The sequence below is a fragment of the Aedes albopictus genome, chromosome 1 (assembly GCF_035046485.1).
Source record: "Aedes albopictus strain Foshan chromosome 1, AalbF5, whole genome shotgun sequence".
Taxonomy (NCBI): Eukaryota; Metazoa; Arthropoda; class Insecta; order Diptera; family Culicidae; genus Aedes; species Aedes albopictus.
The window spans coordinates 93285199-93301705 of NC_085136.1; the positions used below are offsets into that span (position 1 = coordinate 93285199).

Below are 16507 nucleotides of genomic sequence, written 5' to 3' on the forward strand. Positions count from 1 at the left end.
TTACTCAAGCTACGAGAAGGCTATGTTCCAGTAGTGATGGCATGACAAGAAGAAAAAGTTAAAGTTCTAATAGTTCTCGTGTGAAAAGGTAAAAAAAGTCATTTCTTATAGTGAATGACCTTGAAAATCTCATTTTTTCTGCCCTCAACACCCACTCTAATTTTTGAATAAAAAGTACTCCGACAACCCCACTACGACAACCATAACTTGCTGCTATTATGTTTGATGAGCTCAAAACATTTTTTCACAGTTTCCACAAAATTCAATTTAAATAAGTGCCGATTCTGTTAGCATACAATGGTGTGACGAATTAGCTTAAAATTGAAATTCATGAGCACAAATAAATTTAAAAAAATCTTAAAATGCTACCAGTCAGTGGCTGACAAAATTGGGTCCTCTGTGTAATTCATATTACTATCGTAGTAGATAATGTTTATATTAAAAATTCAAAACATCAAAATAGCATAAAACGACCTCACCGTTTCATGTGAATCCATGCTTTGATCCATACCTGGCATTAAGATAACTGATTTTTGTCGTCGCCTACTGTCTAGAATAAAGAACACCAGCCAGAGAAAAACATCGCAGTTTTTTATCCTTCCGCGAAAAATGATGTCCATGCGATATACTGTCGCACATAAGTATGACTTTTCGAGAAATATTCACAAAAGCTTGATGCACCAGGTACCACTTTGAATAAGTACTCCGGAAATCCCCATCGCGACAGATCCTTGAGCCTTACCTATAGTACTCTAACCCAACCAGAATTACCAATCAATCATCGCTCATCATCGCCAGGCAATCCTGTAAGGTTACGCCAATTCGCGTCACCATTGAGTAATCATTGATATGCGCAACTTACCACATCGATCGAACCGAACCGAACCACGCGCAACTCCGCAATAAACCTTCACTCATCTGAACCCTTCTTCTTCGATAGCAACAACAAGACATGCAACAACGAAACATGGTTAGAGTACTAGGGTGCCAACAACAGCATCAAGAAACAAGAAACAAGAACCAAGAACAACAGCCCTCCACGCCGGCCGCCGCCCCAAACCAATTGGTGTTCGAATGGTGCAGCGGCCGGCGTGCAACAGCACCCCCTTTTATGTACAGACAGACAACAACTAACCGGGGACCTGAGGAGTTTGGAAGACACACGATTCCATCATCAACATCATCATCAGGGATTAGTATGCATCGGGAAACATTCAAAACACGTGTTGGTGGTTAATGTTTTTTTGTTATGGTAGCTTTTATTACTCTCTCACACTCTGTTCACCTCGATAGGTTTACTTCAGTTGGATTCGATCCTTGTTTGACATCCATGAATATGTACAATTTACAATGTTTTTTGTTTGTTTATATCTGAACAACATGTTTTTTTTTAATTTTCACTTTTTGTAACATTTTTTGTCAACTAACTATACAAATAACTCCGTGGAGTGACCGCATACCCGGTTCCTCCGGATGACTCTTCCCTAACTAGAGCTTCACTCGGGTTACAATTTTACATATTTCGGTTTTTTTTTCTCTATACAAATACAAATAGGTACAGGTAAAAATGAATGATTGCGATTGCGATTGCATGATCACACAAAGATGTGGATGAATTTGTTGACGTCGTCATGATTTTCGTGTTCTGTTTTTATGAATTCGATGTTTTAACGATGTAACGCATGGAACATTTCTACACACATGATTTATCCCGTACTACGAACTAGCCCTTCCTCTTTTATACATTTGTTAGCGTCGTTTATCTTTTTTTGCTTTTTTTTCTACATGAATTGACCTAAATTGGCTGCAGGTGGTTTTTGGGTGGAGTTTTGGAGTTGGAGGGTTGTGATAACGCACAGATGTCACAGAAGAGTCACGGCAGCGCAAGTTTTTGTTCCGCAGATGTCTCTGTGACTTACTTCCAGCATTGTGCTGAAAGTTAGTCATACCCAAGCAACACACATGCAGTGTAAGAATCACGACAGCGCAAGTTTTAGCTGTAAAGAGTTAATTTGACTTAATTCTAACACAATGCTAAAACTACGTCAAAATGACTCCTATACAACCAAAATCTGCGTTTCTATAACTCTTATAAAACATGTTTGTTGCTTGGGCTGTCACATCTGTGCAACCAAAACTTGTGCTGCCGTTACTCTCCTCCGTGACATCTGTGTGCTGCTTGGGATGCTGTAACTTCTGTGTAACAAAAACAAGTTATGTAAGCGTTGTTGTAACAATTTTCTTCTGCTTGTTTAGAAATGCGTGATGAAATGTAGTTTAGAGGAGTTTAATGCATCCAAGTGATCAATAAACCGGCTTCTATGTACTCAGCTCAGACTGACACGAACTTTTTTAACACCAAATTATCTTACATAAGTTATATTACAGTTACATTGAGCGTTCGACTGCGTTGAAAACTCAAGCAAGACACCTGTCACATATAAATCACTGCAATGCAAGTATTGGTCATACAGAAGTCACTGTGCTTAACTTCTAGGATAATGCTAGAAGGAAGTCATAGTAACTCCTAAACAACCGAAACTTTCGCTGCCTTGACTCTTATAAGACATGTGTGTTGCTTGAGAAGCACACATTTTGGTTGATAAAGTGATTCAAAATAGTGATCAACACGCAGTCAAAGCACGTTGTAGAACTGGCTCCTTCTCAAGGGCTGGCCCATGATGCTCAAAAGATGTCCAAGACGAGCTTCAGGGTAGTTTTAAGTTTTATGAGAAATCTATTACGGACACTTGGGTTGCCATTATGAACACTAGGCTTCCTCAAATAAACCGTGGACCGGTCAATCTGAATATTATGGTGGCTACAAAGAGTATTAGATACGACTTAGATGGGCCAAATGAACCGCATTAACTCTGGATTGGTAAAGATGGACATGATGTCCAAAGAGTGTTCAGAACGAGTCTTAAGGTGGTCCATAGTACTTGAGTCAAATGAGGTTGAGGTAGCTCAAAGAATCCTATAAGAAGCTCATGGAGCGTAATGAAATCCATTTCGGACGTTTGGGCAGCACTTATGAATACTTGTCTAACTCAAACGAACCATCGACCAGTCCATTTGGATATTATGGTGGCCACGATAAATATCCGATGATATTTAGATGGACCGAATGGGTTTTAGGATGACCCTCAATAAATTTGGGTTGATTAAGGCGGACATGATGCCCGATGAGTGTCCAGAACGAGCTTCAAATTTCTACAAAGTGCATTATTGATTTAAGTGAAGACTGTCAAGCTCCAACAATCAATAAAGATGCTCATGAAGATACAAGAAAGGTCTTTACGAAAATTTGGGTGTCCCCTATCAACACTAGGCTGACTAAAATACACCGTGTACAGGTCAATCTGGAAATTATGGTGGCTCCAAAAAGGATAAGATTGCGTTGAGATGGATGAAATGTGCTTAAGGATGACCCGCATTGATTTTTGATTGGGAAAGATGGACATGATGCCCAAAGAATGTCCAAGACGAGCTTCAAGGTGCAAAGCTCTTGAGTGAGGTTAAGGGTGCTCAAAGAATCCAGTAGGGCGCTCATTGAGCTATATGAAATCCATTACGGAAGTTTGAGCTGCGCTTATGAACACTAGTCTAGTTCAAATGAACCATGGACCGGTTAAACTAGATATTATGGTGGCTCCAGCAGAGGATTCGATTACATTGAGAGGAACCAAATGGGTGTAAGGATGACCCGCAATACCTTTGGATAGGTCAAGATGGACATGATGCCTGAATTTTCAAAACGAGCTTCTGGGTGTGTAAAGTGCTTAGGTGGTAAAGAACATTGAAGTAGGCTGTGGAGGTATAACAAAGGTCTCAATAAAGCATTTTGGTAGACCTTTTGAACACTAGGCCGACTCAACTTAACCATGGGCCAGTCAATCTGGATATAATGGTTTCTCCAATAGAGGATAGGATGGCCAAATCAGGAGGGTCCAAAAATACAAAGGTCACTTTGATTGACGGAAGGGCACTTCAAATAGATTCATTGGTCCAAGGTCGACATGAGTACTTCAAAAAAAAATAACATAAGCCTTGGGACCTTTAGGGTGTTCCAAACGAATGTGAAGGTAGGCCGAATGAAAATAAGAATAAGCTCAAATGAACCATTTATCCCATTAATCTCGAATTCAACAAGATTGCCATAATAGTTGTAAAGATGGCTAAATTTAGGAAGAGAGCATCACCAAAAGAATGCTGGTGTGGATTATGCAGCACTATTTGGCCCAAAGAAACATGGACATGACCCATGGAGACAGCAATATGGTCTAAACAAACGTCAGGGTACTCTAAAAAGCCATAAAGATCTCCAAATAAGCATTGAAGTGATGCAAATGAAGGTTAAGTAGCACAAAGATATCCATAAGTGGGCCATGGTTTGATGAGAAGGTCGAACACATGAGAGGACCTTATGAACATTAGACTGAATTAAATGAACTTTGGACAATATGGTGGCTCCAATGAAACATTGGCCCCGTTATTATATGTTTAAGTGTCTCATATATAAATCATTAATCCAAATCAACACAAGAGTACTATCAAAAAGACATATGAGTGGCCCAAGTAGCACTATTTAAACCAAATGGTCCATGGAGGCATCAAGGTGGTTCAAACGAACGTCAGGATAGTTGAAAAAGCCATTAGGATAGTCCAGATAAACATTGAAGTGGTGCATGCAGATTACGTAGCCCAAAGACATCGATAAGATGACCGTGGAGATATCAGAAAGGCCTTTATGAACATTGGGGTGAACCGTATGAACACTGGACTGACTCAAATGGACCTTGAACAAGCCAATCTGGACATTTTGGTGACTCCAGTAGAGGTGGGGCTGGATTTAAGATTCAATGACTTTAGATTTGTCAAGATTGCCATTATGGTGGTCTTGATAATTGCTAGGATGACTAAGTTAGGGTAGTCCTATGAAACATTGACCCCGTAATTCTATTTTGAAGTGCTTCAAGCCAACACAAGAGTATCACGAAAGGGCCATTGGAATGGCCGAAGTAGCACTATTTGACCCAAAGAAGCATGGTCATGGTTCATGGAAGTAATGGAATAGTCAAAACAAACGTCTGGGTAATCCAAAAAGTCATTGGGGTAGTTCAAATAAACATTGGAGTGGTGCAAATGAAGATTAAGTAGCCCAAAGAATTCTGAAAAAGGCTCATGGAGACATAAGAAAGGTCTCCGCGAACATTTGGGTTGACCGGCTGAATCAAATGAACCTTGGAACGATCAATGTAGACATTATGGTGGCTCCAACAGAGGATAGGATAGCCAAGTAAGTCATTGTGGTTTATAGATGGAATGATCACCGCTTCGAATAGACTTCTGGCTATCCGAGAAAATTTGAGTGATCCAGAATGAAATTAAGGTAGCCCAAAGACGCCTGTAAGAGGCCAATGAAAAAATGAGGAAGGCCTATATTGAACATTTGGATGGGCCTTATGATCTCTAAGCAGATTCAAATGAACTTTTGTTCAGATAAGCCAGGGCAGCATGGTGGCTCCATAGAGGATGGGATGATGAAATCCGAATAGTCCAAAGAAGCCATTGAGTTTGATTACTTTTATGGATGTAAAATGCAGTATATAAATAATACAGTCAAGACTACTATCACACGTTGCCATCAACTATATGCTCAACGTAATTTCTCAGTAGTTTTTTTTAACGAAAAGAGCTGATCTTTTTAATGGGTTCACTTCCATTTGTATGTATGGACAGACAACGAGAAATAGCTGTGGACGTAGAGTGAATCCCAAGCAACAATTTGAAGATCAATTGGCATTCAAGAGGTTCTGAGAACTACCATAAAACCAAGAAGATTTTATTTTAGTTTTTATAGGTATTTATAGCTACCTTGAATCTACATGACATAAAATGTTACTTGGAAATGGCAGTTCAAGTAAATTTTTACAGTCCGATGGATTCGAGGAGGTCCTTAGAACCATCATAAAACCGAAATTTATTCGTCTAGGTTTTATGACAGTTTTAGGAACCTCCTCAAAGCCAACTGGACTTCAAATTATTGCTTGGAAAGGCATCGCAGCAGACTCAACTGCAAAATTGATGATTGTTCAGTACATAACTACTCCAAAACTCCACCCGATCCCCACCCGGCAACCATCCGCCCTTGCCCCCGATCCGTTATAAATTCAAAACTTAAATGTCTTCAACTATGGTACGGCACTTCTTCGGACTTCCTACCTACTCATCTACTCATCATCATCATCGTTATCCCCCAGTGAAACCGAGTTCCCCCCATTGGCTCCCGACGATCCCGATAGGATCGGCCCCGAAAGCTTCAACAGCGAAGACACGACACCTCCCAGTCCGGGAGACGCCGGACTTCCATTGCCATGATCATCCCCATTTCCATTGGAGTGTCCACCGCCGCCGGACGATCCTCCCAGCAGTCCACCGCTGAACGAACCAATTTTGGACGTGATGAACTGCACCTTCGGCGTGATGACCGACGAAACCAACGTCTGGAAGCTGGTGATCGGCTTCGGCGATTCGATGTGGTGCTGCTTGTTCTTCTCGATGTTCGTTTGGTCCAGTTTGTCCACCAGCCGGGTCTTGGCGTCGATCAGGGAGTTGATTTTCTGTTGAGGGGTTGAGTGGGTTCGTGAGGACCTTTTCGCTTCGCTACCTTCGGTACCATTACTGGGGGACGTTAGTTTCCCTTCTGACGCTTTGTGGGGAGTGTGTATGAGTGAGTGTATGAAAGCAGTTTGTGGTTGGTTAGAATTGGTTAGAAAACCCCATTGCCTCAGTCGAGTTAGTTCAAATTCGTCATATGCTGGAAAGCGGCAACCTTAACCAAGTTTAAGCAGTACTAGACCCCTTCGATCGTGGCGTGACGGATCTGTAGTGTGTACGTTCAGTCAATACCAACTTGTTTGTACACCATCATAGAATAAGTTGCTTACCGGCATTCCCCAAACAAAGTGATCACGGAGAGATATCCGCAGATTGATGATTCCCCATCCCCTTATGATGAAGACGATTACGATGACGGTGAGGGGTCATACAAACGACCCATCGTCGTCGCCGATTGTTTGCACACAAATTATACGAGTGTGAACTCGTGTCGCTTGTGTGACAAAAGTCAACTGTCAGGGACAGTGTCGTCGATCAGAATGGTAATAAAAATCGCTTTCAGGCAAGTTACACATATGAAAGGAGGATGTTTGTTTAAAATATAAAATCTTAACTTGCATAACTTGTATTGGGAAGCACTGTTGAATGGAAACTTGAGGACACAATTGCTTTTGAGTGGAGTTAGTAACTACAAGTAAGGTCTTCATATAAATGTAACCTGCATGGTCCTGTCGGAGTTGGCAGATCCCAAATCCCAAAAAAAGCAGGATTCTGGCAAACCTCATGGTTTCCGATAACGAATTCCTACTTAGATATTAGAAATAAATCTAAACATTCATGGATAAAGCATAAGCAAGATGATGAACAGATTTCTTGACAAGATGAAAACGATCATTTTTTAAAATAAATCCCAACCATTACTCCAACCTCAATGCATTAAGCGATTTTTTGTTCATTTTAAGGCCAAATTAAAACGACAGAATGTAGTAGATTGACGAATGGACAGATCCATTTGCAAAAACAAAAAATCGCATTCCACTGGGATTCGAACCCTCGACTCCGTGTTCGCTAGACTGACACTTTATTCAACTATTCACTCCCTTTTTTATAATTCAGTCTCTCCCATGGCTATGATGCCAATCTACAACACAGTGGAGACGCTTGACTGGACACTGGAGTCCTTCTCTAAAACATCTCCAAGGGAATTCAAGTGAGATTCAGGTGGTTCGGGAAGGAAGTCATATCTTCCCCAAAGGCCATTCCAAAGGTTACATGGAGTTTAAGGAGCTTGCAGAAGTGTGTAGAGAGGGGTTTAGAGGGATTCTTGGAAGTTTAAAGCCCTGAAACTTCCCAATACCTTTGACGACCTACTAGACCCCCAGAATTATTAAAAGATATCTTCGAACAATCCCCTGAAACGCATATGAAGTACCTACAAAATCCCCAGAATAGCTTCTGAGGCCCCATAAAACTCATAGATGTCCCATGAAACGTCTCTGAAATGCCTCTCAATTGTTCCAAGAGACCCCCCAATCTACACCTAGAATATCCTGAAACATCTCTGTGATCCCCTCTAAACAACCCCTACATGCCTTGAAAATACCAGAAAGGGCCCTGAAATATCCTGAAACTCCTCTGGAACCCCTTTGAAATCCTAGAAACCCTATGAAACTTCTGAAAACCTCCAAAACTCATGAAACCCCTTGAAACCTCTATGAATACCTTCAAAACGCCCATGAAACCTCCTTGAAGGTCCAAGCCAGTCTACTGAAATCACTCTGAAGCACCATGAAACCCCCATAAATCCTCTCGTAACCCAAATCCACCCTGAGTGTGATGTACTTAATTGAAATAGAGTTCCTGGAAAATAGCTCGATGAATTCAAGGTGACATTCTGTAGGTAAACCGTGTTCCTATTGAAGTTGTTGGTAAGATCATTGCGCAAAGCTTACAAGGAGAACAACATGTTTGGGAAAAATGATTTATCAAAATTTTTCCTGAATTTACTGAAAGAGGATTGCTGTAGGGTTTTCTAAAATGATTTCAGCAAAAATATTTCTAAAGATTCCTCCATGGATTTTTGGTGAGTGCATTTCTGTTCTTGTATTTCTTTGAAAATTTCCCAGAAATTCATCCAAAGATTGTTTCGGGAATTTCCCTTGAGTCTTCTTTGGAAGTTCCCAAAAAAAAAATCCACACTAGTTTCTACAGAAATTTATTTTAAAAACTCCTCCTGGGATTCTTTTAGGGATACTTTAGGAAACTTCTTCAGGGATTGCTAAAGAACTGTATTCTTTCATGTATCTCTTCAAACATTTCCGAAGGACCTCCTACAACATCATGATCAGAGCTTAATCCAGAAGTGTTTCCTTGAGATTTCCTCAGGAGATTCTCCCAGAGCTCCTGCAGAAATTTCTTCAAAAGATGCAATTCCAGGAGACATTTTCTTTTTGTATTTTATCTTCACATTTGCTCCTGGAGCATTCTTTGGATTAATTTCTAAAGGAAATTAGGAAGGATATTATAGGATTATCCTGAAGAGAAATGTTGGAGAAAATTCTGGAAATTCATGAAAAAATATTTGGAGGTAATCCCGAAGGAATCCCTATTATAACTCATGTCTGAATCACTTAAAGTAATAGTGCAAGAACTTCTGGATTTTCTGAATACATCCTCGAAGAAATTCCTGGACACATTCCTGTGCGAATTTCCAATGAAATCTCTAGAGCAATGTCTGAAGGAACTTTCAAAGATTGATGAATGTTATGAATGAAGCTTTCAAAGAATTTCTGAATCCCTGTTGAAATTTCTGGTGAAATAATTGGAGCAATTTCCGAAGGAGTTTTTCAAATAGTTCCTGGTGGAATAGATCTTTGCAAATCCATCTAAAGGAATTGTTATAGAAATTTCTGGAGAGACTCTTCCAATCTTAAGGAAGTCCTGAAGAAATTTCTGTAAGAAACCCTTGAAGAACTTCTGAAGAAACTGCTGGAAGAGTTTCTGAAAGAAACCTTGGTAGACTTTAAAAGTGGAATTCCTGGAGTAGTTTCCGAAAGAATTCATGGAGCAAGTTTGGCAGCATTCTATGGAAGAGTTCCCAAAGAGATCTCTGAACAAATTTATGGCAAAATCGCGTAATGAATTGCAGAAGGAATCTCCTGGAAAATTTGTAAAGAAATCTATATAAGAATTTCTGAAGGAGCCGTGGATGATTTCTTGGAGTAATTAGGAAAAAAAAACTTGGAGGAATTTCTGAGGAAACCCATGGAAGCTTTTCTAAATGAATTTTTAAAAAAAATCTTGAGAAGTCTTAAAAAAAACAATCCATGCATTTTTATCTAAAACATCTTTGGTGACATTTCGAAGGAATATCTAATGAAATATTTAAATTAATCCCTGAAGGAAACTGTAGAAATTCCTGAAGTGATTTCTAAATAAATATTTGATATATTTTTCGAAAGAACCTGTAGGATTTTTTCTAGGGAAATTTGTTGGGGAATTTTTGAAAACATTTCTGAATAAATCCCGGGACGAATTTCTGAAAGAATATCGTTTGTTTGGAGGAATCATAGTATATTTAAAGACATTCGGTATAAATCCCCGGTTGAGGTTAGAGATAAATCCTTCAAATCAATTTAGCAGATGAGCCTGATAGAGTTCCGTATGAAACCTCTGGAAATGTTCGGAGAGAAATTCTCAGAAAAATCCAAGGAAAAATCTAGAATCCCGATGGAATTCCTAGAGAAAATCCTGGAAGAATATTTAAAGATTTCCGGGTAGATTTTTTTTTTTTGAAGAAATTTTGTAAAAACAGCAGGAATTTGTATAAATTTGGAAGGACTGCTTACAAGGGTTCAGCAATACATGTCTGGGAAAAGAGCAGGTTGTAAGACTTCCAGTAGTCTGGAACGAGTCTTTGGAAAATATCTGCACAAAATTAAATAGAATTCCATAAAATCATTCTCAAACGAATCACCAGAAAAAAAAACGGAAAAATTTCCGAAAAACCAATTTTGTTTAAATTTTTTGGAAAAAAAAAATCCAGGGAATATCACTGAAGTATTTGGGGAGAAATACCTAGGACAACTTACCTGGAAAACTTGAAGATAAATTTAAAAGTAGAAATCTTTACTGAAAAAAAAAATCCCGAATTTCAAGCAATTCTGGAAAGAAGGCCTAAAAGAATCCAAGTAGAAGCCCATGAAAAAAAAAAATCCCAGAAGAATTCCCAGAAAAGAGAGCGAAAAAATGTCCCAAAAGTCAAATTTTCAATGAATTTCTGTGGGAAAAAATCCAGAAAAATTCCTTGAATGATACGGAGAGAAAAACCTGGAAAAACTTAAACACTGGGAGTATTTGAAGAGAAACCTCTGGAAGAAATTTTGAATTGCCCAAAAGACACTGAAAATATGTGGGTGGAACCCCTATGATGTTGCTGCAAAAATCCCGGGAAAAAATCCTGCAGAAGTTTAGGAAAGCAATCAGAGAATGGAGGGAAGAATCCGTGGAAAAATTCTGGAAGCAATCACTGGAAAAATTTTAAAAGATTTCCAGGATAAATCACTGGAACAAATCCTTAAGAAATATATGAGGAATTTCGATAAAAATTCTTTTACTGGAAGAATTTCTTGGCAAAATTGGGTAAATCCATGAAAAAATCTAGAAGATATGCATGTAAAGATTTCGTGATCAATTTCTACAGGAATAATGCCTGGCTGGATATTGGGCAAGTTCTGAAGATGAGTTGATTTTGGAAGAATTTAGGTAGGAGTCCATGCAATAATTCTCAAAAGTATTCTTGAAAGTTAAACATAAAAAAAATCCGTATAAAATTCTTACAAAAAAAACCTTGAAAAATATGGGATGAATCGATGAGGAAATCGTTAAAACAATTCTGAGAGATAATTCTGTAAAAGTTTCGGAAGTAACCAGATGATGGAGGAAGGAATCCATTGACTTATTGTGGGAAATCACTGGAAATTACGGAGGTAAAAATTTCAAGTAATATTTCAGGTAGATTCTCGAAACGAATTCCGGAGGAAATGCTTATGGATGTTCCATAAGATTTCTCTTGAATAATTTTGAAAGGAATGCCTAAGAGACTTTAAAGAGAAATTCCTCGAAGGATTTCAAAATAAAACTGAAGAAGAATTCATAAAAAAAAACCTGAAAGGATGCCGGTAAGAATCTTAACTTGATCTTAACACTGAATTTACAGATTTCGAAGAGAAAATCCAGTAAAGCATCCACTAAAGAATTCTAGGATAATCTTTACAAGGTTTCCGTAAAAAACTCCTGAGAGAATTTCGAAAGGCAACCTGTCGAAGAATTCCACAAGAAGCCTTTGGAATGCAGTCCCAAAGGAATCCATACAGAAATTCTCGTAGACATCACTGGAAAATTTTCGAAAATAATTCGGTAAAGAATTATGAATGAAGTCTTTGGGATGGTTTTGTTAGAATCCATGTTAAAAATCCAAAAGAATTTTCTGAAAAAAAATGATGGAAAAAAATTTGGAGAAATTCCGAAGTAAATCCCGAATTTTTGGTTAAAATCTGGAAAAATCCCTGTAAAAATTCAGGGGGAAGTCTCTTAAGAAGAAAGTTTGAAGGAGTTTTGGAGTCTTGTACCGACTTTTCGAACCCTCTAAGCAGAATACCCTCTATGAATGAGTGTAATCAGTTTCGTACCTTTTAATTCCGCCCTATGTTGATAAGCAACATAGGGCGGAATTAAAAGGTACGAAACTGATTACACTCATTCATAGTTTTGGAGTGTTGGAGTCTTGGAGTCTTGAAGAAACATCGTCCAAAAAAAGTCTAGGAAGTCTTGGAGAACCGGAAAAAATGGCAGGGATTTTCAGAAATATTCCCAAAATGGAAGCCTTGGAAAAAAACCGTAACCTGTTCTGTGAAAAAAAAAATAAAATCAGCGACAAATCTTTCAAAGCGCTCGGGAAAAAGAATAACTGGAATAATTTCAGGTGCGATTTTGACTTGAATCTAAAACACCTTGATTAATTCATACAAGCTTCCTTAGAGGAATTCTCTATACAAATTCTCAAAAAAAAAATTCTCAGAGAATCTCTGATAGAAATTCCAGAACGATTTCAGAATGAATTTTCCTGGAAAATTCCGTGAAACTTTTTCGAAAAAATACCTTAAAGTATTCTGGGACCATTCTCTGGAAGAATTCGTGAAAGAACTTATGTGAGCATTACGGAAGAAATTGCTTAAAAAAAATAGAGGAGATCTCCAAAAAAATCTGGAAAAAATTTTGAATGCAAAAAAACAGTAGATTTTTTTGAATAAAATCAAGATGGAAATTTTTAGAGATCTTCGGGAGACATTCCTGAAAGGACTTCGGAAGAAATACTTACATTTTTTTCTGATTTTAAAGAGAAAATTTAAGAGAAATTCACTTAGTTAATCTAAGAAAATTCTTATAAGATATTCGGAAGAATCACTGGGAGAATTCCAGGAGGAACCTGTAATAATTTTGGCGAGACACAGGGATGCTCTGGAATACAGCTAAAAAGAAATCCATAGAGAAATTTGAAGTGAAAGAATTTAGAACGGAATCCATGGACTTATCGTAAGAGATGTATTTGGAAAAGTTTTAGGGTAATCCTTGTTAAAAAATCCTTAAAACAAACTAGAAAAATAACAAGAGGAATCCGTGGAGAATGCCAAGAGGAATCTCTAGACAGTCTTCCGAAAAAAACAATCTCTGGAAGAACTCGAGAAAACATCCTTGGAGAAATGTTTCTGAAATTTTTCGAAGATTTCTAAATAGCGAACCTTGATGGAAATTTAAAGCAAAATAAGCAGAATTCCTGGACACATTCTCAAAAAGTAATCCTAAAAAGAATCCTCCCTTGAAAGAATCCTTGCAAAATTTCCGAGTGAGATTTCTGGTAAAAAGTCTTGCCAAAATCCTTGAGAGAATTGCACGATTAATCCTTGAAAGATTTCTGGTAAGAATTTCGGACGTATGCTCTGTATGAGTACCCGAAAACAATCTCTAAGGAAATCTAAAGTCATCTTAAAAAATGAAGAAAATATCAATAATATTTAAAGACGGAACTTTTAGGAAAATTCAGAGAGACATTTTTGAAATGAATAGCTGGAAATATTCCGGGAGCATGCTCTGGAACAATTCCTGACATAACTTATGGAAAATTTACGGAAACAATCTCTTGGAAATTTTCGGATGAGATCTACAAAGAATTCTGGGTAGATTTTGCGAAAGAAGAAAATTCGATTTTTTTTTTAGAATAAATTCCAGAAGAAAACCTTGGGAGAACATCGGAAGACACTCTTGAAAGGATTTCGAAAAGTGATTTGGACGAAATCCCTTCAAAAATGTTATAAAAGAATCTAAACTCCGAGAAGAATATCCTAAAAAAATCTACCAAACCAATCGACAAAAATCCTTGTTACTATTCCGAAAAATCTATAGCAGAATTTCTGGGTCAACACCTATAATACTTCTGACAAGAAACCGTGGAAGAATCCCACATGGGTGCTCTGGAATGCAGTCCAAAAGGAATCCATAGAGAAACTTGAAATGGAAGAATTTAGAAAAGTATTCCTAGTGAGATCATAGGAGAAGTCTTTGGAACAGCTCCGGAGCTCGTGTAAAAAAATCCTTTAAAAAACTAGAAAAATAACGATAATAATCCTTAGAGAAAAGTCCCGGAAAATCTCTGGAAGAACTCCGGGAATTCTTGTAATAATCACTCTGGATTTCTGGAAGGAGTGGTTTTATAAAACCCGAAAAAAACTAAAATTAATTCTTGGAGACATTCTCAAAAGGGAACCCTTTGAAGAAGTCTATGGAAGAATGTTTTGAAAAATTCTTGGAAAATTTCTGAGTGAGATTTCTGGAAAGAGTGCTGCCAGAATCCGTAAGATGTCGGAAGAACTCTGTTAGGAATATTTTCTGGAAGATATTCAGATACAATGTCGGTTAAAATGTCTCGTATCATTCTGAAATGAAACTCACGGAAATTTCTAAAACACCTTTAAAAATTATTGGAAGATTTCTTAGAGGAATTTACGAAGTGATCTGTGTAAAAAATCCCAAAATGGATCTTTCAAGAGTTCTGAGAATTTCTGAAAAAAACTCTGATAGAAACTAATCGAATATTTGAGGACAGAAAATTCTGGGAAACACTAAAAAAAAACCTGAAAGAAATTATAGAACATTTCCGAAAGAAATCCTGTGGAAATTTTTAGATGAGATATGTAAAGGATTCTGGATGGAACTCCTGTAAGAAAAGAAATCCGGAAGAATTTTAGAACAAAATTTTAAAGAAAACCATAGAAAAAAAAGTGAGGAAGTTTCAAAAGGAAGCCGTGCAAAAAACCTAAAGGATTCCCGGAGAAATGACTAGTAGAATTTAGAAACTGAAAGAGAGTTTTTAGAGGGATCTAATGTAGATTTCTGGGAAGAACTCTTGAAACAGCTCCGTGAAAGAATTTCAGGAAGAAAATTTAGAATGATTCTCGGTGAAACCTTCCAGGATGAATTAACCGAATTTATAGTTGAATTCCCGGAGGAATCATATGGATAACGTATGTATTTAAATCTTGGAATTGGCAGAGAATCCCGTAAGGCCTGCTTGAAAACTTTTGGGAAGAATACCTGAAATATTTCCGGGAAAAATCTACTGAAAAGGAAAAGGGCATCTAATTTAATGTTGTCTAATTAAATCTAACATTTACGCAGCCAGTATAAGCAGCATTCTGGAAAATAATTGGTTTAGAACAGTCCCAATCAAGGGCATTTGAGGGGTCCCGAATGTCTCGAAGGCACTTTAGGGAGTCTCAGGAGCGATACTAGAGTTCTTAAGAGTTTCTGGGGGTTGTAGCTTCTTAGGCGTTCCAGCGTCTCTCGGGGATGTTTTAGGAAATCTCAAGAGCACTTCAGGAGTTCCAGGGGAGTACCTGGATGTCTCAGGAGCGTTTCAGTGGGTCTCATGGAGTAACTGGAGTATCTGGAGGTGGCATTTCAGGGGGTCCCCGTAGTGCTTTAATAACACCGGGGTTCGAAGTGGGCTCTGTGACGCTTTAGGGGGTCTCAAGAGCGTTACAAAAGCACTCAGGGGGTTTCAGAGGGCTACAATAGAGTCTCAAAAGGTTCCAGCGGGTCTCAGAAGCATTCTAGGGGTATCTGAGAGGCGTTTCAGGGGAACATCCTTATACGGCTTCTGAGATTCCTTGAAACTCCTCCAAAACTTGAAACGACCTAAAGAGCTCCTTAGACGCCTCTATAAAATCCCTCGAATCCCCTTGAAACGGCTTGAAACGCCTCTGACACCACCATAATACCAATGGAAAGCCCTTGACATACTCATAATCTATTAGAAATGTCCCTGAAACTCCTTGAGAGGCCTTCAAACAGTTCCAAAAACCCCATGAGATGCCGCTGAAAACTTCTTGTTCTCCGGGAGCATTCTCTGGAAGAATTTCTGAAAGAAACTAAGATTTGCGGAAGAAATGCCTTGGATTTTTTTTATGAGATCTCTAACGAATTCTGTATAGAGGATCTTGGAAAAAAGAGATCCGGAAGATCGTTGAAATAAAATCCAAAAGAATACCGTAGGAGAACTTCCGAGGACATCCTTAAAAGTATTCCGGAAAGAATCTGTGAAGGAGTTTTTGAAGGAAGCCGTGTAAAAAATCCAAGGATTCCGGGAGGAATGGCTAGTAGAATTTAGAGATAATCTCTGAGAGTATTCTGTTCGGATCCTAATACAGATTTCCAGGAAAGCATCTGGAACAGTTCCGTGGAAGAGATCTCTTAGGGTTTCAGGGGGCAATACCTGGAGGTCTCAGGAACATTTCAGGGAGCACTTAAGGGTCTAAGCGGCTCTCCGCGG

General features: G+C 38.4%; 1 protein-coding gene across 4 annotated transcripts in view; it reads right to left on the reverse strand.

Annotated features, from left to right (window-relative positions):
• Positions 1-16507, reverse strand: part of LOC134283900 (salivary glue protein Sgs-3) — a 122687-nt gene that overhangs the window by 14235 nt on the left and 91945 nt on the right. Inside the window, exon 4 of one of the 4 annotated variants that reach the window (XM_062845046.1) lies at positions 1114-6623. The exons of the other annotated variants lie outside the window; for them this stretch is intronic. Coding sequence (XP_062701030.1) covers positions 6234-6623 — 390 coding nt within the window. The 3' untranslated portion in view covers positions 1114-6233. Of the gene's footprint in view, positions 1-1113; positions 6624-16507 lie in introns of those variants that run through there. 4 annotated transcript variants of the gene reach the window in all.